This window comes from Nylanderia fulva, unplaced genomic scaffold (genome assembly GCF_048542155.1).
Source record: "Nylanderia fulva isolate GAGA-0341 unplaced genomic scaffold, ASM4854215v1 Scaffold436, whole genome shotgun sequence".
Taxonomy (NCBI): Eukaryota; Metazoa; Arthropoda; class Insecta; order Hymenoptera; family Formicidae; genus Nylanderia; species Nylanderia fulva.
Window position 1 is genome coordinate 1 of NW_028190517.1, and position 26,140 is coordinate 26,140.

General features: G+C 33.2%; 1 protein-coding gene across 1 annotated transcript; it reads right to left on the reverse strand.

Annotated features, from left to right (window-relative positions):
* Window positions 1–8,504: 8,504 nt before the first annotated feature.
* Window positions 8,505–24,655, reverse strand: LOC146721651 (uncharacterized). The gene is made up of 9 exons (XM_085486467.1): window positions 24,249–24,655; window positions 10,514–10,712; window positions 10,081–10,299; window positions 9,849–9,974; window positions 9,676–9,698; window positions 9,330–9,563; window positions 8,806–8,965; window positions 8,602–8,702; window positions 8,505–8,525 (listed from the first exon to the last, which is right to left on the reverse strand). Exons 1-9 carry the CDS (start codon window positions 24,285–24,287, stop codon window positions 8,505–8,507), a joined length of 1,122 nt encoding a protein of 373 aa, XP_085342593.1. The 5' UTR covers window positions 24,288–24,655.
* Between the last annotated feature and the right edge of the window lie 1,485 nt (window positions 24,656–26,140).

Here is a 26,140-nt window from a genome sequence, read left to right on the forward strand (position 1 = left end):
GTGTCGCCCGGTCCGGAGGTGTCGCCGGTCGGCCGTGGTTCCCGGAGGTGTCGCCCGGCCCGGAGGTGCCGCCGGTCGGCCGTTGTTCCCGGAGGTGTCGCCCGGCCCGGAGGTGCCGCCCGACCCGGAGGTGCCGCCCGGCCCGGAGGTGCCGCCCGGCCCGGAGGTGCCGCCCGGCCCGGAGGTACCGTCGGTGCTTATACCTTATTGTCCCGGCATTTCGTTTGTTTCCTTCTTAATTAATGCTAATTATCGTTGTTTGACATTCGCCATACGGCTATCGTGATAATATTTTATCGTACAATAGGACTTTTCAATCGTTCGCTCTCCGCGACAATGTCTCGATTGAACGCGCCTTTCGGCGCTCGCGCTCGCATACGGCCGTGCGTAGGACCGTGCGTCGACGACCGCCTGGCCGGCCGGTTGGGTACTATAAGAGATACGTCGCGCTCGGCGCGTCGAACGAGTCGAGCGAGTCCGGACGAGTCGTAAACGTACTTTCTCGAGTCTCTCGCCACTCCGGCGTGTTTCGACCGCTCTCCGTACCGTCGCCGACCGCTTGGCCGGTCGGTTGAGTACTATAAGAGGTAGGAGAGATTAATATTGTACGTGTCGCGCTCTCGACGTTGACAAACGAAGAATCGCCCGAACGGGTCGAGAACGGATTTTGTCGAGTCGCGACTCTGACACGGAGAGAACATTTATATATAAAATGTTTGATTTTGGAAACCACGAATATATAAAATAATATACGATCGTCGCAGAACGCGCCGCCGCCAAGTCTTCTCATGCTTGGAGGTTGCGTGTCTCGCGAGAACGTACTTTCGACTCTCGCGTCGTCTCGTATTCCTCTTCGCCGGGGATTACGGTGCGGCTCTTCTCGTTCGTCGCCGAACGCGCGCAAAATTAACGCACACTTATTTATTACGAGCACAGCATTGCCACGAGTCGGTGTCGCAAGACCGAATGGCTCTTATGTGGCGCGCACGCCTCTAGTGTGTTGGCCGCGCGGTTCCCTCTCGTTTCGTACGCAGCAGCGGAATCGTCGCGCTTACCGAGCATCTACTCCACGGATACGAGTTTGCGGGAAGAGTTGCTTCTTCCCGCTCGCTTTGTACGCCGTAGCGAAATCTTATTGCTGGTCGTGTGCGGTTAAACGCGTACGAACCAGACAGAACAGTCCTCGACGTCTAAGCATCGCCATCGTCGATCTAGCGTCAGGGTGAATCGCGCGGTCTCTCGAGACCGCGCATCATAACATTTGGGAGAATAAGAACACGAGTATTTTGATCTTGTGGATTTTTGAACGGAGAGGAGGAGGAAGAAGAGGAGAGGCGGCGGCGTCGGGGGTTTACTCTCGCCTCCGTCGTTCTCTCGTACGCTTTACATAATAGCGTTAAACACAGCAGAGTGTCGCCGACCGGCTGAGCAAGACCGGCGGCAAATAAAATGGCACATACGAGCGAGTCGCGCGCGCGTCGGTGTTTCGGCATCGAACGCGCGCGCGCGCGAAAAAGAGCTAGCGACGAGTCTTCGGGCTCGCTCGCGAGTTACTCCCTTGCGAGTAACCGAACACGAAGCTCCCTGGTTGATCCTGCCAGTAGTCATATGCTTGTCTCAAAGATTATAAATGTAATTTATTTAATTACATTTTTATTTTTTAAATAATACATATATACGTTCCAAAAAATATAAGCCATATTATTATATATGTACGTGTGTGTGGGTGTATAACTATCATTTAATACACATTCACGTTAAATCACATTATTTAATCATATTTAATAACTATATCACTAACATATATAATTAATACTTATAATAAATCATTTTTAAAGTAATTTTTTTTAAATTCTAGTTATCATTTTATCAAAATTATGAAAAAAAATTGATACAATTGTTAGAAAACTTAAATGTGCATAACTTTTTAATATATAGGCATTAATAAAATAAACATAGTGATTGTTAATTTTTTATGCTACAGCTACGCATAAAAGTACTAAAATGCTTAGAACTTTAAATTACTTTAATATTCAACTGTATATATTATTATAACTTTTCTCGTTTTATACTATATTTAAAAAATAATATTTAATAATTACTTTATTGCACTTACAACTATGCATATGTATTTAATACTGTAACCATTTAAATAATAAAATATATATATAATTACTGTGTATGAAATTAATACATTCAAAGTAAAAAAAGTACATATGCAAAAATAAACTCTATAAAATCTATAAATAAACGTAATAATAATAAACTGTGCAATAAACGTAATAATAAACGTTCAAATATTTTATTTATTATATATTAAAATTATTCTATTTAATAACCTGTCCTTTTCTTGTTTAGATCTCCTCATTTTCGCATCTCTTCTTTTGTTCTTTCTTTTTCCTAAAAAGAAATATGTGATTGTTATACATAGGTGCAATAAGTCAATTCTGCAATAAATATTCTATACAAAAATAACAATAAGTTCTTAAATGTTGTATTTAATTTAAAAAAACTAATACACGCAATAATGAACAGATAGTGCATGTGTTCACCCTCTTTAAAATCAGTTTCTTATAAAAATAAAAAGTTTGAGATAAGATGATAAAATAGTTAAATTGAGGTATATTATATATAACTTACAAATCTCGGTCAAATCTCTGCTTGGCTAAAATTAGCCATCTTGCAATTATATCCTCAACTTCCTTATTTGTTAAATTGGTTCTTGAAGTTCGCGCAGCATCTAACAACAAGTTTAAACAGATATGTGTGGTTATAGATTATATAAAAATTTAAAGCGACTTAATTTTATATATATATATATATATATATGTATATATGTATATATACTATTCAAAATTATTTTATATTCCTATGATTACATATTATTGAATAATGATATTAGAGTTCTAATAGCATCATCCAATATAACCATGCATAGAATGCTATATATAAAGTGTCAAAAATATGTCAATAAAAACATTTCTGTGATTAAATATTTATATACTTACTTATGATACATATAGTAATGCGAAGATTTTTAAAGGCATTTTTCAATTTTGCACCAGCCCAACTATATTCCATTGCTAATTTATTTGTTAAAATATGTTTCATCATGTACGAAATCACATCATGATGATCCTTACCTCCTAAAAAGCTCAATTGTCTTGTCTAAAAATATAAAATAATTTAATTAATATTAGTTTATGATCTAAAAATATCAAAATAATAAACATTTGTTTTTCTCTTATAAAAAAAGTTAACATTACTTTTCTTTTAACTTCTTTAAAATTATTTAACATTATATAAATAAATAAATATGTCCAAAATATTGCTTTTTATAAGACATTTCAATAAAATGTTTCTAATCGTAAGTATAAAATGATAATATTTTGTATATACCATTTCTGTAGCAACACATTTGTTTTTTAATTGATTATCAATTCTCTGTAATTTTCTACGGTATCTGCTGGCAAATCGAAATCATAATGTTCATTTTTTTTTAAATCCGTTTCCTCATTTTTTCTTATGTGATTATCCAACTTTATTAAACGTTCATCAATTGTTGTAAGATTTAACAATACTGCATTTAGTTTCCTGATAATTAAATTATGAAAATCTGCAAAAATAATTGACACATATTATTGTATATCTACTCATTGTCAGATTATATAAATATTACGAATTATATACCATTTTAAATATATGTTTACAGTGATATAAATAAAAAAAGTTAAAACTTTAATAATATATATATATATATATAGGTAAGTTTTTACAAAAATTTAAAATTAATAACAGATATATTTTTACCTACATCAATCTCAGCATTACAAGTATCGGATGTAGATATTGTATCTGAATTTTGTGGAACAAGGTCATCTTTATTTGCTGTTCGATGTTCTTGTGAACTTATAGATTTACTATATGTAACTGCAGACTTTTTAGACTGAATATTAATTATTTTTTCATTACTTATTTGTATCGGAGGCTTAGTTATTTTCTTATAATTTTTTATCAGTGGTTTTTTTATTTCATAAGTCATTTTGCTTTTATTTAAATCGTTTGATATATTAGAAGCTTCATCTAAATCATTGCTTGTGTCAGTTCTATCTGAATTATCAGAAGAACTTGAAATTTTTTTTACTCGATTCATTTTCTTATCACCTTGTATTAATGGTGTCTTTATTTCACAGATTTTGCTCTTATTTATTGTTAAAGCTTTTGGTGTATTAGGAAAATTATCTAACTCTAAATCATTGCGAGTTTTTAATTTATTGATGCTTGTGTCGCTTGTATCAGAATTATCAGGAGATGAACCTGTATTTTTTTTTGCTCGTTGATATCTCGATTTTTTGAGGTTATTTCCATCATCACCATCTATATCGGATCATTGTTCAGCTAATTTAAGTTTGTCTATAGCTTTATCATATGTATCTAAAACGTATAAAATTTTTGAATATTAAAAATTAGATTTTTGTTTTTATATATTTTATAATCAAATATCACTTAAAATTTAAATTTTAATATATACTTTTAATACATATATATTATAATTTTAATTTATATAATTTTTGATAAAAAAATAAAATACATTTTTTATATTACTAACCGCTGCTACCAAAAATACGGATTATTTTATATAATTGCCAATCATCAGAAGGAAATATTCTTTTCATAATTGCTTTATTTATCTTAATTTGACTTGTATATGATGGCCATTTACATTCCTTATTATTTTCAGTTAACCATTCAGAAGGAACAATTTGTAAACCATCTTCGAACTCCACAATATTATACGCCATAATAACTGTAAATAAAAATTGATCAGCATTGAAATTATAAATAATCTATGATGTAAATAATATGATAAAAATGTGACGATAATAATAATAATAATAATAATAATAATATTTGCAATTTATATTAGAGTATTATAATTACGTTTAATTATTTAATTACAAATGCAAATTAATATTAAACATGTATTATTCAGTTGTGTGTAACATCGGAAATATAATATAATTTTTTTTATAAGGCATTTTCAACATTTTTGCTCTAATTTTATCAAACTCCCATGTCTGAAGATGAGAATATTCAGACATGATACCAATATTTAAAGTTAATGACGAAATAGGCTGTGTATATAAATCTTCCACTAACACAAGTACTTTGCCAATAGCATACATTTTATTGTCATTAGATTTAATGAAATTTAAAATTGACATTATTTGTCCATTTTCAAAAGAAATGCAATTATTTTTTGGATCATCACAGTTAATATAATATTGATTATTGCAAAAAATTTTATATTGTTGTACAGAAATGAAATCTTTCGTAATAGGACCATCACAATGAGAGCGTGTAAAACATTTTTCCATATCGTATGAATTTGAATATATTTTGAATGTTTCATTATTATGTATTGTCTCAATTTCTGCAAATCTTCTTGTTAATTGCTGTAATGGTTGGTTAGTTTTACGAATTAATTTCTTTAACGTAGACATATAATTCTCAAATTTAAATGCACTAAATTTATCCAGAGCACCAAATTGTTTTACGTCTGCAGCAAGATGTAATAAATTATGAATATTATGTGAAATATATTTAGAACCGTAGATAACTTGAAATGATTTTACAAAATGTTTTAATAAATTTTCTGCATATTCTATAATAGAAGTTTGATATGTTAAAGTAGGATGTGCAAGAATTGTGATTGCTACATGTAATGTTAGAAAATTTAAATATACATTTTCTTGTAGTATTCCTTTCAATATAATAGGACCTGTATATAATAAAAATTGCCGATATTCTGTGGCTTTCCAATGTTTGATATACTTTAATGATCTTGGTTTTCGAGCAAAATCAGAAGGAATATAATTGCGTAACTTTATTAGTTTCTTAGAAATTTGTTCTTTGTCTGAATTTGATAATCTTATCTTAAGTGGTTCTGAAAGCCATAACATAATAAGTTTACGCATAACACCCAAACATACCAGGTGCATATAATCTAGTGGCACATTTGTAACTAAGCCTAGATTTGGTATATTTTTTAAAATTGTGTCACCAGTTTGATAATCAAGATTATAAGATCCAGTAAAAAATTCTTTATCATTACGTAACATCATATTAGATGTGTATGGAAAACATATATGTCCTTCTATATTATCACCTTCAATAATGCATTTAGTGCAACTATTATATCCAGTGTGTCCTTTTACATTTAAAATAAATGATTTAGCAGGAGCGTCACAAATTATTGCTTTAATTTCGACTTTTATGATCTGTCCCTCATAATCAATCCCATTATTTATAAAAGCAATAGCATCACCTACAAACATTTTTAAAAACTCATTTGCATTTTTTGGTTTTCCTTCACCATAATATAAGGCAATGACATATACATTGTTTATAATATTATCTGCACATAATATTGGCCATAAACTCTTTGTGGAAGACTTATATATAGGTAAACCATCAATATTTATAAATAATTGAATGTTATCAAGAGCAAAATTCAATCTTTTACGTTCTTCAATAATTTTTAGAAGAGCTTTTTCGAGACCTAAGTGGCAGTAATCTCCGTTTTCAATTTGTATAATTTCAGTTGATTTAGGAGTTTGCAATAATGTACGTGGATCTTTAGGCAAAGTATAATTAGTGTGTGTTTGCAACATCTGTAAAAGGTGACGGAGTGATTTGAGTGATATCTTTTCTTCAATAGCCCATTTACTTATGTCATGTATAAAAGTTTCGTTATCATTTAAACACAGATTTTCATAATTGTTATCGACTATAGCTTGCAGCTTATTTGCATCCGTGTAATTTTGTATCATACAGGCATTATTTTCATTCAGAAAGTTAATATTATTTTCATCATAATATTGATTTAGATTTCTATCTGAGTATACTTTATCAGAATCACATAAAGACGAAGCATTCTCATCAACAACAATTAGTTGATCATTATTATTATTAATTATTGCCATAGAATCCGCAGAATCAGTCTGATGAGTTATCATATTCATATCTGTTACTGTGTTTCTTGCAACTAATCTTCGTTTATGTCTTGCACTATAAAATATTGAGTGTTTTCGTTTGCGACCCATATTTTTCACAAAATATATTTTTTTTCCTAAATATACATATACAATGAAAAAAAGATATCTTGTTACAATAAATATGAAAAAAATATAAGACAAACATAAGATAAAAAATATTGTATATACTAGCCTTAATTTTTATGTTGATGTTTTTCACTTTGTTAAATCACTTCTTATTGCTAAGTGATCTTCTGAGATCACTTATTTTGAGTCAAAATGTCCTCTTATGCAAATAAAAAACACGTGCTGGTACACCAACAGACTGCGTATACGCTGCAGAGCGTTTTGGGCAACGTGTACGCGCCTACACGGTCACGCTTGCATTAGGATTAGGTAAGATTAGGTTACATTAAGTAGCGTCCATTAACGGTGACGTGTTGATTCTTTTACTTTTAGAACAAATCAACGTCAAGTCTTGACAAGATGACAATTTAGCAGTCATTCTGCTGAACGCGACTATTTTAAAGAAAATTATTTCAAATAAAAGTTGTTTGATTCAAAGGAGGTCATAAAGTAGATGATGCCCTTTATTTGATGAATATTTTAAGAGATATTTGAAGTGGTGTACGTGTTATTTTAAATTGGACACCCTAATATATATTTAGTTATAGCAGTAATAAATATAAATAAATAAATATAAATTATTTATTAAATATATCATAAATTAAACTTTATTTTTCTAATTTTAATTGTTGATCGTCACAGCACAACATCTTTATGATGTCACTGTGACATTTTCTTGCTATGACAGATTTTTTATCATTATTGTTACATTTCGTGATATACTAGTTATATCAATGTGACATTTTTGATGATATCACTGTAACATCATAAAGATGTTGTGCTGTGACGATTAAATATATATTTTATCGTCACAGCAGAACATCTTTATGATGTCACTGTGACATTTTCTTGCTATGACAGATTTTTTTATCCTTATTGTTACATTTCGTGATATACTAGTTATATCAATGTGACATTTTACAATGATATCACTTCAATTGTGATTAATGATATCACTGTTACCTTCCAATAATCTCACAATGACATCACAGTGACATTACATTTTTTTGTCACCTTGTGACTCTATTGTGAGCTTATTGTGATGTCACTGTGACATTTTTTGCTATGGGGGATATAATTAACTTATAAGATACATAATAACACAAATCGCTAACACAACTAATATGGTCAGTGCTGTTAATGTGGGCAATAAGAAGTTTTAGTAATATATATAAGTTATCATCTAATTGCATTCATTTATCGCTAAATAATTTTAATACAAGCCAACATTTTAATATAAAAATATTAATTTCTCTTTGATTTTAACGTAAAAATAAAAAATTCATGAATACACTAAATACACAAGTAACTATTATTGTGATACTTAAAAAATGATAAAACTTATTGACGTTGTTGCTTTGCCTGTAAAAAATAAAAGTAATAATAAATATGTTGTTATATCGAAAACTAAAATATACAAGTAAAACGTAAAACATACTAGTTCTCTGTCGTAGCGCGTTTTTGAGTGCCTTAACCAAGCTGACACATAGTTCTGAAATTGTTTATCTGTCAAAAATGGAAAGTGTTTTCTAGTCGATCCTACAAATGTAACAAAAAAAAAGTTAATATAGTACCGGTACAATTATTATGCTATTAAAAGCATTAATTTTTTATAATTATATATTTTTACATTTCTATATACGTTTTAAAATGTCCATAATTATTAGTGTGTTCACTTCGAAGTTGCCTTTGCGACCCATCCAAGAACATTTTGTACCCAATTTATTAGTAAATATTTTTTCTAGTCCAGCTTTTATTTGATCGTGGGGAGAAGTGCCTCCTAATAAATAGACAAATGTTTCCTACGAAAAAAATGTAAATACATATATATATATATATATACAATTGTTCGAGCCTTTTCTGGTAAATATTGAGCATCCTTTTTGTCTATTTTAATTTCAATTAAAGTCAGTTAGTCAGAAGGAAAAAGGGTTAAATATATATTTTTTAAAAATAGATATCAGTAGTTTTGGCATATTCAACAATGGTACAATGAAATTATAATGAATGTTATAAAATAATCCTAGTTTAATCAAGCTTGAACAATCAAAATTGCTTTTGAAAGCAATTTCTTTCTAACCATTTACATTATTTTACCAGCTCGAACCTTGAATTTTGTCTCAAATATTCAAAAAACAAGAAATAAGAAATGTAGACTATTTTTACCATTTGTTTTTGTCCTTCCTCATTAGTTTTTAATGCGATGTCGAAATCAAGTAATTTTGTAAATTTATTGAAAGGTTTGTTCGGAATAAGAGAAAAAGTACTACTACAGCTTGAACCAGATGCTGAGAGCAGTGGAAGCGAATTATTTGTACGCTCTAATTGCTTTAAAAATGCATTTTGTTGTTCCAATAATTTTTTAATCGCAATCGTGTTTTGCAGGATTGAAACAATATTCTGAAATATAAATTTACAAATTATATTACTATAAACAAAAGAACAATAAATATGAATGATTACCTGCTGGAAAATTTTCAAAAATGATATCGGTTGGTATCATATTATTTACTGGATTAACAGCATCTTTAGGATCTAAATAATGGAAATTTTTAGTATCATTATTGTATTTATTTAATATTAAATTAATAAATTAATAGACACTATATATATATTAAGCGGGATTACTTAAAATCGACTTGTATTGTTTAATACCTTATTGTACCAAAAATTATTTGTTTATACCTTCATCAGAAGTTACATGGTCTTCAGAGGCAATATTATTCTTTTTATTTTGACTCACGTTTATTGCTGTTTCATCCATATTTTCGATATCCTTGTCCAAGTTTTGGTTATCATCATTAATCAAATCTAAATGTATAAAAAATTACACTATTAAGCATTACTTTATTTGCAAGTTAAAAAAATAATGTTAAAGATTTATAAAAATAATATATATATTTATTTATTGTTATACCATTTGTCAACTGTTCATTTTCTAAATGCAAATCCATGACAGTCATTAACGGAGATGGTGTCATTCGCGGATTTGAATCGTCATCATTTAAGTTGTTTGCTGTAACTGGTTGGAATGTTTTCTTTTTTCTTTTCCCTCGGCCTAATTGCGAACATGATGTATCTGATGTATCGGTTCGAATTTTTTTATGTACAACATCTATAGCTTCCTTATATGAATCTGTAATTACAAATTATTTTATTAATTGTCTATATATATACATACATTTGTATTACATGATTTATATAAGTCTTTTCCATAACCGTATTCATAAATATTGGGAAGTTATGATTTGATATATTAAATACAAAAAAGTCATTTTTTTAATATAAAACATGTTTAATTAAGATATTATCTTATTATATACTATCAATATTTTTATGACAATACTTACTACTTTGAAATATTAGTTGCACTATGTATTTTTGCCAATTGTCTTTTGGGGGTTCTTTCCGTAATATATATTTCCTAACATTTTTTTCCGGCCATTTACACATTATTTGATCATTTGTAAATGTCATCCATGAGGTTGGTACAACTTCTACAGCGTTTGATTGGCCTTCTATATTGATAAATTCAATCACTGACCAAGTCTGCAAAGCATATAAACCATTTAATTTTCAATTAATAAACATTATTATAATGTTATAATATGATCCCACAAAAAAAGACATCACAGATGTAAAAAAAAAGCGCTAAGTTATATCTTTCGTCAGCAAAAATAGTTCTTTATAATAATAAAAAATATAATCTTCTCAAAAATTATGTTTATAGCCAAAATAATTCTTTGCAAAAATTAATCATTATCAAAAATATTTTCTCAAAAATTATATTTATAAATTATATTTTATTTTTGTTAATAATACTAGAAAAAAATTAAAATATTAGCATCAAAAAGTAGTGAAATCAAAAAATTGCGCTAAATAATTATATTGATAATACGAGAAAAAAGGTTAAAATATTAGCATCAAAAAGTAGTCAAATCAAAAAGTTGCACTAAGTAAGTGACAACATAATATATAATATTTAGATAAATTTCTTATAATGATACAAATGTATAATTATTGCTTTATTTTAAAACGTTTATAATATATACAATAACAAAATAAATTTAGTAAAATATATATATATATATATATTTATTCATCTTTATATTTAAATAACATGAATAATTATGTAATTAATTTAAACTGGAATGTATATACATTGTAAAGTTATTATATATTTTTATAAAATATTTAGATAAATAGATATATATAAAAAATAAATTATTTATCTCTAAATAATTATTTAATTCAAATATATTTAAACGTATATTCAAAAAAGGTAATATAAGGCACAAAGAATTAAATTTAGGAAATTAAAAAAATTTAAAGTTAAATAAAAATTTTTAATTTAAATTAAAAAATAAAAGTAAAAATAAAAGTAAAAAAAATGTAATGTACAAAAAATACTTAGCGCTGTTTTTGTATTGTTATTTTAACACATTAGTAAATAAAATAAAATATAAATCAAAGTATAGACTAATTTTTTTACTGCAATACGCTTCAATAGAAATCTATAAACATATTACGTGGCTCGATATTCGAATGACATGTGGCTAGCTGAACATATCGATATACATGTATGAAATATATGTATATAATGTAACATGCAATAATTGTCATATTAAACAGATTCAACGATTGGGCAATGTGAATGGGCTAAGTGAAAATTATAAAAATGAATTTACTATACATTAATATATGCTAAAGACGTATACATATACATATATATGTTATTAATATATGTATACCAGGGTTGGGAAGTAACGAGTTAGTTGTAACGAAGTGTTATAGTCCGAATGACTATAACTATATTATATTATATTATATTAACATAGTTTTAATAATAAATTAGTAAGTCAGCTATTATATAATCATTTGAGAAACGTTCTCACGCTCTCGCGAAGCGCTTATCGCGAAAAGACGCAAACGCGATGAAATATAAGCGTTACGCCGAAACCTGCGGATCGCAAGCGAAGAATCAACCTGCTTCGCTTGCACCTAGATAAAAGCGTGTGAATAAAAATTAGCCAATGAAAGAGCTTCTCTACATCTTCCCCCGAAAGATGTAGAAAAGAGCAGGAGACCACCGCGAACGGAAAGCGAGGCGACGAAGTCAGTCGCTAACGAAAATCCAAAAAGTCAAGTCGCTAATTAGAACCTAACTAGGAGTCGAAGACAAGCCGCAGAATATAACTATCGCCTGTAATCTGATTATCGAGAGCGAGCACACCTAACTAATCACCCAGGTGGGATTATACATAATTAATCCAACTCAAGAAATAAGCGAAATAAAAGATTTATTCAAATACACAAGCGAAGTTAATCAAAGTGGAGACGCCCGCCGATCCTAGGATCCTCATCCTTCAGTCGACTGAGACCCCAAAATTTTCCGTGCCTTCCCGGAGGCACAACAGAAGTTACAGTTACAGTTACTTTTTTTCGGTAACTATAACTTAACTTCGTTACTTTTTTCCATCTGTAACTGTAACTGTAACTTAGTTACATTTTTTTAGTAACTAGTAACTATTTTAATAGTTACTTTATTAGTTACTTTTTTTGGAAACATGCGCTAAAAGTATTGTTTAAGTATGGTAGCCGTTATATTATTAAATTAAATTTTGATAACAGTAGCATATGGATCTTCATATGATTTAATCTTTTACCTAAAATTTTCATTTTGTGTACATAAAATAATATAACACATAATTAAGATCGACCAATCACAGTCAAATATTTAAAAAAATTCTTAAAGGTAATATTTGATCGATTTGCTTGCGACTTTGCGATTACCATTTAGTAACTTACTATAACTATTTTTACTGTTGTATATAAAGATCATTCATACATTGATGTTAATTGCAAAGTCGCAAGCAAATCGATCAATATTACATTCAAGAATTTTTTTAAATACTTGACTGTAATTGTGCATAAAATGTAAGCTCCTTATATTTAAAACAATGTATAATTATTTTTAAAAAGTAACTGAAAAGTAACGACTCGTTACTTTTAGAGTAACTGTAACTGTAACGAGTTATTTTTTAAAATCGGTAACTTGTAACTGTAACTAGTTATTTTTTCAATGAAATAACTGTAACTGTAACTAGTTACTTTTACAAAGTAACTTTCCCAACCCTGATGTATACATATATTAATTAATGTATATGGAGCATTTCAAAGTGTTTAATTGATCAATCAAAATATAAATGAATAAAAATTTCTTTATTCTGATACATGTTTTAAAGCATTTGCAATGTTTTCCTGATCGCAATCAAAGTTTCGAGATAGATGTTTAAAGCGCATTATTTTCATTATGAATTTTTTTATAAAAAAGATTCAAATATAATTTCATGATTCTTTAATTTCGACTTATTTTGACTTCATCATTTCACTCTCCAAAGATAGGATGCGACTTCTGTGTGTGATATATTCTGTATATACACATTTCGTTACTAATCATCATTTTTAAGGACGTTTCGTAGTCAAAGGGCTATAATACAAAAACAGCGCTAAGTATTTTTTGTACATTACATTTTTTTTACTTTTATTTTTACTTTTATTTTTTAATTTAAATTAAAAATTTTTATTTAACTTTAAATTTTTTTAATTTCCTAAATTTAATTCTTTGTGCCTTATATTACCTTTTTTGAATATACGTTTAAATATATTTGAATTAAATAATTATTTAGAGATAAATAATTTATTTTTTATATATATCTATTTATCTAAATATTTTATAAAAATATATAATAACTTTACAATGTATATACATTCCAGTTTAAATTAATTACATAATTATTCATGTTATTTAAATATAAAGATGAATAAATATATATATATATATATTTTACTGAATTTATTTTGTTATTGTATATATTATAAACGTTTTAAAATAAAGCAATAATTATACATTTGTATCATTATAAGAAATTTATCTAAATATTATATATTATGTTGTCACTTACTTAGTGCAACTTTTTGATTTGACTACTTTTTGATGCTAATATTTTAACCTTTTTTCTCGTATTATCAATATAATTATTTAGCGCAATTTTTTGATTTCACTACTTTTTGATGCTAATATTTTAATTTTTTTCTAGTATTATTAACAAAAATAAAGGCTTCCGGTTCCGGTAAAAGAGTGAGTGACAGGTGTGTGAAAGCGTGGCAGGTATTTGTGAGGAAAGAGTGAGAAAAGGGGTGAGGTGATTAGGAGATAAGAGGTGAGAGGGTGTAGAAAAAAGAGGAGGAGAGATTGAAAGGATAGGAGAGGATAAAGGGGTAAGGAGTTAGAAAGGAAAAAGTAGGAAAAGGTGAGACACGTGGAAGAAAGAGAGTAGAGGAGAGTAGGTGTAGGGAGTAGGTGCAGGAAAGTAAAAAGATAGGGAATTCACTAGGGAAATCACTAGCGAGTTGGAGCGAGTTGGAGCATAGAGTAGGTGAATCGAAGAAAGAAAGCGATAAGAAAGAAATGATTAATGAAGAGAATATTAGAGATAGGAGGATAGAGATCAATAGAGATAGGATGTTAGAGGAAGGGGGAAAAAAAGGGAGATGAGGAAGAAATAAAAAGAAGGCAGGGAGGCCGAGAAGAGTAGAGGAGTTAGGGAAGGAGAGGAGGAGCAGTATGGGATGCATAGAGGATTTTTTGAAAAGGAAAAGAGAAGAAGGGGGAGAGGAGGATAAGGAGGAAAAGGAAAGAAGCCTAAGAAGGAGCAAGAAGACAGAAAGGCTGAATAGAGAGGTAGGGGGGATAGAAAAGGAGGAGTTAAGGAGAATGATGGAAGAGATAGGGGAGAAGATAACAGAGAAGTTAGGCGAGGAAATGAGAAAATTGAAGATAGAAATTTGGAAAAAGGAGGGGGAATGGAGAGAAGAAAGAAGAGAATTAAGAAAAGAGATAGAGAGCCTGGAGAAGAGAGTGATAGATTTGGAAGCAAGAGTAGAGGAAAGAGGAAGAAAGGAGGTAAGAGAAAGAGAGGGGGGCGAAGGAGGGAGTAAGGGGATAAACGAGACAATAATAGGAAAAGTGAAGGACATAGGAAAGAAATTAGAATGGAAGGAAAGAGAAGAGAGAAGAAACAACATTGTAATAAAAGGAATGGAGAAAGGGAAGGAAGGTGTAAAGGAAAGAGTAGAGAAATTAATGAAAGAGATAGGAGCGAAAGCAGAGATAGAATGGATAAGGATGTTGAAAGGAAAGGAGGGAAAGGAAGGTGAAATGGTGGTAGTAAAACTAGGAAGTGAAGAACAGAAAAGACAGGTAATGGAGAGGAAGAAGATATTAAGAGGAAAGAGGGTGAGAATAGAAGATGATTTAACATGGGAAGAGAGAAAGATAAAATGGAGACTAATGGAGATCGCGGAGATAGAAAGGAGGACAGGAAACAATGTATGGACGAGCTATGGAAGGATAAAAATCAATGATGTATGGTGGAGATGGGAAGAGGAGGAAGGTGTGCTAAAAAATTGGAAAGGAGAAATTAGAGAAGGTATAGAGAAAATGAGGGGGGAAGAAGGGGGTATGAAGACAGGAATGGAGGAAAAAGAGGGATAGAAGAAGGGAGAAGAGAAGAAAGGAGGAAAGGAGGAGGGGGAGAACAATAGTAAGAAGAGAAAGGAGGAAGGAGAAAGGGGGACGGAGGAAGGAAGGAGAAAGGAACAGGAGAGAAAGGAAAAAGGAGGGGAAGTAAGAGAAGAATGGAAGATAGGTTTTTGGAATGTGGCAGGGCTGAAGAATAAGGAAGAAAAGTTCTGGAAGGAAATAGAAGATTGGGAGGTGGTGGTGATGATGGAAACATGGATAGAGGAAAGGGGGTGGGAGGCGATTAAAAAGAGGTTACCGAAAGGATATAGATGGGAGAAGCAAGCAGCAAAGAAGAGAAAGAAGAAAGGAAGACCTATGGGGGGAATGATCATGGGGGTAAGGGAGGAGAGGGGGAAGATAAAAGTATCAGGAATGGGAGAAAAGGCGGAGGGAATAATGATGGCGGATTTAGAAGTAGGAAGAGAGAAGTGGAGGGTAATAGGCGTATACATCAACGGGGACATGGAAAGGAAATTGGAGGAAATGAAGGAATGGATGGAAGAGAAAGAAGAAAATAAATGGACGATTTTGGGAGGAGATTTCAACGCAAGGACAGGTAGAAAGGGGGGGGGGGGTGATAGGAGGGGAGGAGGAAGAAGAAAGAAGATCAAAGGACAAGAAAGTTAATGAGGAAGGGAAGAAGTTGATAAAAGAGTTGTAAGAGGTGGGATGGGGAATTTTTAACGGAGGGATAAGAGGGGATAGAAAGGGGGAGTACACATATACAGGAGGAAGAGGGGAATCGGTAATAGATTACGTGGTGGGAGAGGATAGAGTAAAGGAAAGGATAAAGAGAATGGAGGTGGGAGATAACAAAGAATCGGACCATCACCCATTGATTGTAACGCTAGAAAGAAGAGGAGGAGCTGAAAAGGGAAAAAGGGGGGAGGGAAATGGAATAAGAAAAAGAGGGAGATGGACAAAGAGGGGAGGAGAAAGAATAAGAGAGGAAAGAGAGTGGGGAGAGGGGTGGAAGGAGGGGATTGAAGAGGAGCTAGAGGAAAAAATAGGAAGAATAGAAGAGGAATTGAGAGAAGGAGAAAAAGAGAGTGGAGAAGGGAAAAGGAAAGGGTGGTGGGACGAGGAATGTGAGGAGAAGAGGAAAGAAGTGAGGAAAAAGTTAAGGGAATGGAGGAAAAAAGGAGGAGGAGGAGAAGGATATAGAAAAGTAAGGGCGGAATATAGGCTAATGTGTAAAGGAAAAAGGGAGGAGGAGAGGCTAAGATGGTACAAGGAGGCGATAGAGGCAAGAACGGAAGGAGAGGTATGGAAGATTATAAACAGGGAAAGGAAAAAGAGAGAAGGGGTGAATGAGGAGATAAAGGCGGAGGAATGGAAGGAATACTTCATGGACTTATTGGGAGGGATAGAGGTAAAAGTGGTAAGAGGAGGAAAAGAAAAAAGGGAGAGGGATGAGGAGCAGGAGATAAGCAGGGAGGAAGTGAAGAGGATGCTGGGAAAACTGAAGAAAGGAAAAGCAGCGGGGGAGGATGGGATACCGAGTGAGGTATGAAAATATGGAGGGGAGAGGGTAGAAGAGTGGGTATGGGGAATGTGCAACAGAGTATGGAGAGGAGAAGGATGGCCGGAGAGGTGGAAAGAAGGGATAATAGTACCACTGTTGAAAAAGGGAACGGGGAATAAAGTGGAAAACTATAGAGGAGTAACATTGATGCCAACGCTATACAAGATATACGTGGGGATTTTAACTGAAAGGTTAAAGGAAGAAATGGAGGGGAAGAATATGATACCGGAGAGTCAGACAGGTTTTAGGAAGGGAATGGGGGTGATGGATAGTATCTATGTGTTGAACTATCTGGTGAATAAGAGGGTAAACAAGAAGGGGGGAAAGGTAGTCGCGGCACTTATGGACCTGAAGGCGGCGTTTGATTCGGTAGATAGGGAGGTGTTAATGGAGGCAATGAAGAGGAGGGGAGTGAGGGAGGGATTAAGGAGTAGGATAGAAGAAGTGTACAGGGAAACGAGGAGTAAGGTAAGAGTGGGGAAGGAGGAAAGAAAAAATTTTTGGACGGCAAGGGGGGTGAGGCAAGGTTGCCCAATGAGTCCGCACTTATTCAGTTTGCTGATAGCGGATATAGAGGAAGTGCTAAGAAAAGGAGGTTGGGGGGGGGGGTAAAACTGGGAGGGGAAAAGGTGCATTGTTTGGCGTACGCAGATGATATGGTACTGTGGGCGGAGGATGAAGAAGGGATGATACATATGTTGGGGAAAATGGAAAGTTATATGGACAAGAAAAGGTTAGAGGTGAATGTGGATAAGACAAAGGTAATGAGGTTTAAAAAGGGAGGAGGAAGAATGAAGAGAGTGGAGTGGAGATGGAAAGGAAAAAGGTTAGAGGAAGTGAAAGAATTCACATATTTAGGGTATAAGCTACAGAGGAACGGGGGGCAGGAGGCGCAGGTAAAGAACAGAGTTAGGAAAGCAGGAGCAGTGATAAGACAGGTGTGGGGAATGGGAAAGAGAAGGTTTGCAGGAGACTGGATGAAAAGAGTATGGCTAATGGAAAGGTTGGTGGGGACGGTGTTGGAATATGGGGCGGAAATATGGGGATGGAAGGAGAGGAGAGAGGTGGAGGCAATGCAGGAGCGATGGATTAGGTGGACGTTAGGAGTAGACTGGTGCACGCCGGGGTATATGGTAAGAGAGGAGATAGGAAAAGACAAATTTAGGATAAGGGCAGGAAGGAGGGCGGTAGGGTATGAGAGGAAGTTGGAGGAAGGAAGGGGAGGAAGTTTAGCGAGGAAATGTTTTGAGGATATGAAAGAGAGGATAAGGGGAGGAAAGGAAAGAACGATGTGGGAGGAAGAGAGGGGGAAATTCGGGGAAGAAAGAGGAATAGAAGGGAAAGAGATGGAGGAAAAAAGGGGAAGGGGAGAGGAAGTATATGAGGGGTGGGAACAGAAAGACAGGGAAAGGCAGAAGGAGGAAAGATGGGAGAGGATAAGAGAGTCGAGATATAATAGATGGTATGGGGAATGGAAGGAGGAGGGTTTTACCGGAATACCTGAGAAAGGGATGGGGCGAAAGTAGATGGAGAAGGATAGTTAGGTTCAGAATGAACAATGAGATGAGAGGGGCGAGATACTGGGAAGAAGAGGGGAAAAGAAGGTGTAGGTTATGCGGGATAGAAAATGAAACATGGGAGCATGTGATAGGAGAATGTGGGGGAGAGAAGGGGGGAAGGGAAACTGGTGGGAAAGAATGAAGGAAATACTGCAGGAAGGAGGAGAAGGGGAAGGATGGATGAGAGAAATAGAGAAAAAGAGGGAAGAGGGGAGAACGGAAAGAAAGGAGGGAGGAGGGGAAAAGGAGGAAGGAAGTATGAGGAGGAGAATGAGTGAGGTATGAATGAGGTGGTGGAGAATGTATGGGGAATCGGAAACCGAAGCGAAGCGATAGGTAGGGACGGCTCTTTCTCTCTCTAAAGTAGTAGATAAGTAGGTTAAGGTTAGAATTAAGTTATTTGTAAATTAGATGTAAGAGTAGAGTTAAGAGTAGATATAAGTAAGATTGTAAGAGTTTGTAAGGTTGGGGAACGCTCCTTCAAAAGCGCCTTCAATCCCTTAGGGGACGAATAAAGAATTGAATTGAATTGAATTGAATTAACAAAAATAAAATATAATTTATAAATATAATTTTTGAGAAAATATTTTTGATAATGATTAATTTTTGCAAAGAATTATTTTGGCTATAAACATAATTTTTGAGAAGATTATATTTTTTATTATTATAAAGAACTATTTTTGCTGACGAAAGATATAACTTAGCGCTTTTTTTTTTACATCTGTGATGTCTTTTTTGTGGAATTTCACATAGTTTTGCAAAGATCATTAAACAAAATGCATTAAATAAATGTATATTTTTTTATATTTATAATGAGAGAAGACGAGAGAGAGCAAGAGGACCAAAGAGAGGTGGCGGTGAGAGAGCCGGGGGAGAGCGAGGAGGAGCAAGAGAGAGCGAGAGAGATCCGAGAGAGGGCGGAGGGTGCGAGGAGGAGAGAGAGCCGATGAGAAAGGTGAGCGAAACGAGAGAGGCGAGAAACAGCTGAGAAAGCGAGAGAGAGCGAAAACAAAAAACGAGAGAGTTAGAGCGAGGAGAAGAGAGAGAGAGGAGCGAGGAGAAGAGAACGGCGAGGAGGCGAGAGCATCGGCAGAGAGCAAGAGGTGAGCCGAGAGACAGGGGGAGAGAGCAAGAGAGAGCGAGAGAGAGCGCGAGAGAGCGATAGAGAGCGATAGAAGCGGGAGAGGAGCGAGAGAGAGCGGAAAAAAACGAGAGAGAGCAAGAAGAGAACGAGAGGAGAGAGAAGCGGGAGAGAACAAAGAAGGCGAGAAACGCGAGAGAAAGACGAGAAAAGAGCGAGGAAAAACCGAGAAAGAAAGAGCGGGAGAAGAGGGGAGGAAGACGGATGAGAGAACGCGAGAGAGAGCGGGAGAGAGCGAGAGAACGCGAGAGAGAGCGGGAGAAAGCGAGAGAACGCGAGCGAAAGCGGGAGAGAGCGAAAGAACGCGAGAGAGAGCGAAAGAAAGCGAGAGAGAGCGAGAGTAAGCGAAAAAAACCGAGAAAGAGCGAGAGAAGACGAGAGAGAGCGAGAGAGAGCGAGAGAAAGCGAGAGAAGGCAATAGAGAGCGAGAAAAAGCGATAGAGAGCGGGAGAAAGCGAGAGAGAGCGAAAGAGAGCGAGAGAGAGCGAGAGAGAACGAGAGAGAGCGGGAAAGGACGAGAGAAGGCGAGAAACAGCGAGAGAAAGCGAGAGAGAGCGGGAGAACGCGAGAGAGTGCGGGAGAGAGCGGGAAAGAGCAAGAGAGAGCGAGAGAGAGCGAGAGAGGGCGAGAGAGGGCGAGAGAGAGCGAGAGAACGGGAGAGAACGAGAGAAGGCGAGAAACAGCGTGAGAAAGCGAGAGAGAGCGAAAAAAAAAAAACCGAGAGAGAGCGAGAGAAGACGAGAGAGAGCGAGAGAACGCGAGAGAGAGCGGCAGAGAGCAAGAGGGAGCGAGAGACAGCAAGAGAGGGCGAGAGAGAGCGAGAGAGAGCGATACAAAGCGGGAGAGAGCGAGAGAAAGCGAAAGAAAGCGAGAGAGAGCGGGAGAGAACGAGAGAGAGCGAGAAACAGCGAGAGAAAGCGAAAAAAAACCGAGAGAGAGTGAGAGAAGACGAGAGGGAGCGAGAGAGAGCGAGAGAGGCCGAGAGAACGCGAGAGAGAGCGGGAGAGAGCGAGAGAGACCGGAAGAAAGCGAGAGAGCGAGAGAGAACGAGAGAAGGCGAGAAACAGCGAGAGAAAGTGAGAAAGAGCGAAAAAAACCGAGAGAGAGCGAGAGACGACGAGAGAGAGCGAGAGAACGCGAGAGAGAGTGGGAGAGAAGAGAGCGAGAGAACGCGAGAGAGAGCGGCAGAGAGCGAGAGAACGCGAGAGAGCGGTAGAGAGCAAGAGAGAGCGAGAGACAGCGAGAGAAAGCGAGAGAGGGCGAGAGAGAGCGAAAAAAGACGTGGGAAAGCAAGAGAGAAATGGTGAAAGTGGTGGGAGAGAGAGGGGAGAGAGAGGGGGAGAGAGAGAGAGAGAGAGAGAGTGAGAGAGAGCAAGAATTTATTTTTTGTTTGGTTGCTTAAAAGGTTAAGCAGCTGAGGAAAATGTCACTATACTAGGATGGGTGACCGCGGATAAGGTAAAGCAGCTTCGGACAGAATCACTTTGTCGGGATGGGTGATCGGGACAAGTACGACGCCGTATCTTAAAAAAAAGTGACACCTTTTCGACCAAAAAATAACTTGAAAAATTCATATCTCCGCAACCAATAGAGCTATCAAGTTCCTTAAGGTCTCATTTTATTTTACTCGGAAAAAATCGCGCTTTCGATTGATATGGTCATCTTTTGAAAAATATGTTTCCGTTCATGAAATATTTCAAATTTTTGTTTTCAAGGTTACGAAAATCGTGTTACGTCCGGTAAAGGATACACAGTAGCGTCCTACGGATAATTTTCGCTATTGTTTCGATATTTTCGCTATCTTTTCGATATCTTTCGATATTTTTTTTTGTTTTTTTGTAGATTGTATTTTAATTTGACGAATAAAAGATATAACTTAGCGAGACGCTACCGCGTCTCCTGATATACTCGTACCTACTAAAAAATACCTAAACTATTATTTGCAATTATATTATATTTTATATTATTCTTGCATATGAATCAATGGCATGATGATAAAACCATCGTCGTAAGGAAATTTCACACATTTCCCTTTAATGTCGTGAATATTGACTGTGTACAAATCATATGACAAATGTTGTGTTTGCTGAATATTAAATAATTCTGAGGAACAAGGAGGTGAACTGAAAAATGGTTTTGATTCAATGAATTTTCTTCCCTTTAAAAAGATTTCTGAAGTCTTGATTTCTTTATAAATACTTTCGACACAAAATACACAATTGTTTTTTAACATAACGCAATTATCTTTATCACATGTGCTTAGTTCAAACTTTTCAATGATTACTGTTTTGTAGAATATAAAATCTTGTTTATGAAATTGATCAGTACATTGCTGACGTAAAATTGGATACGTTTTTTCATTATCATTGTTTTGCATATATTCTTGTTCTTTTAACCTATTACAAATTTGTTGTAAAGGATTTCTTGTAGCTTGAATTGTTTTTTTTATCTCAAATAAATAATTTTCATATTTAAAACAACTGAAAGTGTCAAGTGGACCATGTTGCAAGCAATCTATGGGCAAATGTATAAGGCCATGAACATTATGAGTAATATATTCTTTTCCGTAAAGTATTGCATATTTTTGAACAAAGTATTCGAGTAGTTTCAATGAATTGAATAATTATTATAAATTCTGTATAATGCAGGACTGCATAAAATTCGAATAGCGCAGGATAAGGCCATGAAATGTGTGTATATATTTTTGTTTGCAATCTTTTTTAAAACAATTGGTCCGGTGTATAATAAAAATTGCCTTAATTCAGTGGCTTTATAGTATTCAATGTCCTCTAAACTTCTTGGCAAGCGTGGAAAATCTTTCGGCACATAATTCTTCAAAAACAATAATTGATTATTAATATCATTTTTATCAGTCTCGGGTAAACGATGATTTTTTTTCCCTCTTATCCAAAACATAATTAATCTTTTAACTACGCCTAGAAATACAAGATGCATGCCATCGAGAGGAACTTGAGATACGAAACCAATATTTAGCTTTTCGAAAGGACTTGTATCTTTATGGAATTCCTCATCTAATTTATTTCTGATACTGAAATCAGTCCGCAATTGTGCATTTGTTTGTAAAAAAGTCATTCTTCCATTAACAAAGGTCCCTTCTTGAATGCATTTTGTGCAGGCATTATAGCCTGTATGACCTTTAATACATAAAATAAATGATTTTGCAGGAGCATCACAAAGAAGTTTACCAACCTTTACTTTTATTATTTTTTTATTTATGTTAAAACCATTTTGTTCTAAATGTTTGAACTCTGTTATAAACTCAGTTAAAAATTGGTCTACATAGGCTGGTTTCTTGTGTCCGTGATATATCCCAGCCGCAAAAGGTTTTTTAATATTTTTATCAACCAGTTTTAGATCTATGGAGATAAGAATAGGCCAGAGTTGACTTTTTGAAGAATTAGATATCGGTAAACCATCAATGTTTATGTTAAGAGGTAATACTATTTCTACATTTTGCATCAAATGTTTTTGCATATTTAAACTATTATTAATTATCCTACGTAGTCCATTCTCTATGCCAATGTGACAATAGAAACCTGGAGGAACACTTTTAAGTTCATATGGACATGAACTTGGTGTTTTTAAAAGAGTTCGCGAGTCTTTTGCTAATTGTGGAAATATCACTCGTAGAATACCCAACAATTCATTCATGGCAGATTGACTAAGCAAATGTCTGTATTTTAAAAACCATTGTTTCACAGCGTTAACTATGAAATCATTTACAATAGGGAGATTATTACATAAATTTTCAAATGATAAAGAAGTATCTGAACAGTTAATTTCTTCAATCACATCAATATATTCCAATGGTTCAATCTCAATTTTTTCTGGAATCTCGGGAATCACATTATCATGGTTTTCACATTGTTCTTGTTTTTCATTATGTTTCTTTGCAGTATCTACATTTATATTTGTAGTATTTACATTTATGACAGTATCTACATTTATAATTGTTTTTATGTTATTAGGCAAATTATTCGTCTGAATTAATTGTCGATTCAACTGCAAGATGTGTATTAATTCTTTTTTTACCATCCGTCTCATATGACGTTTTGTAACAAAACATTTTTTTATTTTAGCCATTATTGTTTTAATTTTTATGTTAGTATTGCTATTATTGACTTGATAAAAAAATCACTGAAAAAATTAAAATCATTCACATGAGATGCTCATATAGTTAATACGTAGTTTTTAAGATTTTATGGTATTTAACGTTATTAAAATAATATATATATACACAATATATACTTACATGGCAGGAATCTCGAACGTCACCAACAGGCAGATCCATTGCTTCCAGTTATAAATAAAGATGAATTTAAAATTTAATTATAAAACGACTTATAAAACCTCCAATAAAGCCCAACAAACACAATTGTCTTATTATTATATTTGGGTATTCTTATTCACATACGAAAGCTCCTGAGACGAAACGCCGCGCTCCCTAGTTACGCGTATCAACTCGTTGCTAACGAACGAGCGGTGATTATTATAGATTCCTAAAACATTCTTGGAACATGTATGAGATATTTGTGGTATAGTAAATATGTTACAATAGATTTTTTTTAAGTCACCACGAGTGAAATATTTTTTTCGACTGTCGCAAAGATAAATTGAGTACATATATGTATAAAACACGATTATTTATAAATATTTCAATTAAATATTTGTACATTTTTTAAATAAAAATATGAAACTATACTTTTGTTTACTTAACTATGTTTTGCATGAAACGTTAAACAAAAACTATTTTCAAAATATTATAAATTTATAAAATATTAAAAATTCAGTGATTTATTAATGTATACGTACTTTATTTATTAATGTATATATACGTACCTTATTTATATTAATGTATATATATACGTACCTGATATTTACTAAAAAGCTTTTGTGTTATTATTTCAAAAACGTTGATGTAACACAATTGTACAAAAACAATTGTACAAACACAAATATATAAAATCTGCAATGCAGTGTAATATTTTTGAATATGTTACAAAGTAAATGTTTCATATAAAACGTTCATAGAATATTATGAAATTAAATGTTTCAGGAATGTCACAAATGTAACATTGCTGTAATGTCTCTGAACGTTACAAACTAAACATCCCAAATGAAACGTTTATGGAATGTTTTAAAATATATGTTTTATGAACGTAGCAAATGTAACATTGCTGTCATGTCTCTAAGGTTACAAACTAAACATCCCAAATGAAACGTTTATGGAATGTTTTAAAATACATGTTTTATGAACGTCGCAAATGTAACAATGCTGTAATGTCTCTGAACGTTACAAACTGAACATCCCAAATGAAATGTTTCTAGGATGTTGCCAAACATTTCTTTCCTAACATTTCAAATTATCGATATAACAGCCAAAATGTTACATTTCTGGAACAGTGCATGAATGTTGCAATTGAAATGTTATTTTGAAACGTTTACGAAACATTTCATAAACATATTTATGTAACGTTTCAAATTTGCAATATTATTGCCGAAATGTAACATCCCCTGTATGTTTCATGTTTAGCGGGTATATATATATATATATATAATTTTTCTTTATAAAATCAATAAAATCAATGTTTACAAGCAACTATTATAATAAATATATATATTTAAAATACATCTAATATATATAATTTTGATTTAAACACCCTTTATACTGCGCATGATGCAACACGCCTTAACCGAACAAATATTTTGGAAAATCGTTCGTTTATATACAAACAACAAGTGAGTAATACAATATAGAATATAATATAAAAAAAATAAAATTACATAACTTAAATAATGTATAATAATAGAAGTTTTATAAAATGTCCCTTAATTTTCTTGCTTCTTCTGACATTATTTCATAATGGTGTTTTTTAGTTTTACAATTCCGCTATTTTTCTCGTTTTTCTACTATATTTATTTTTAATTTCATTATTTTTACTATGAAAACCGCTTTTGTAGAAAGAAGTTGTTGATTTATCGTTGTCTCTCTTTCATATGCAGATTCATTGTTGTTTTGTTTATTTTTGTTTCATAATTTGTTATTTTTTGAAAATAATTTTTAAAATTATTTTTATTCTTTTTATTATTTCCCTTATTTATATATATGTATATTGTCCATAATTCTTATAATTTCTTTTCTTT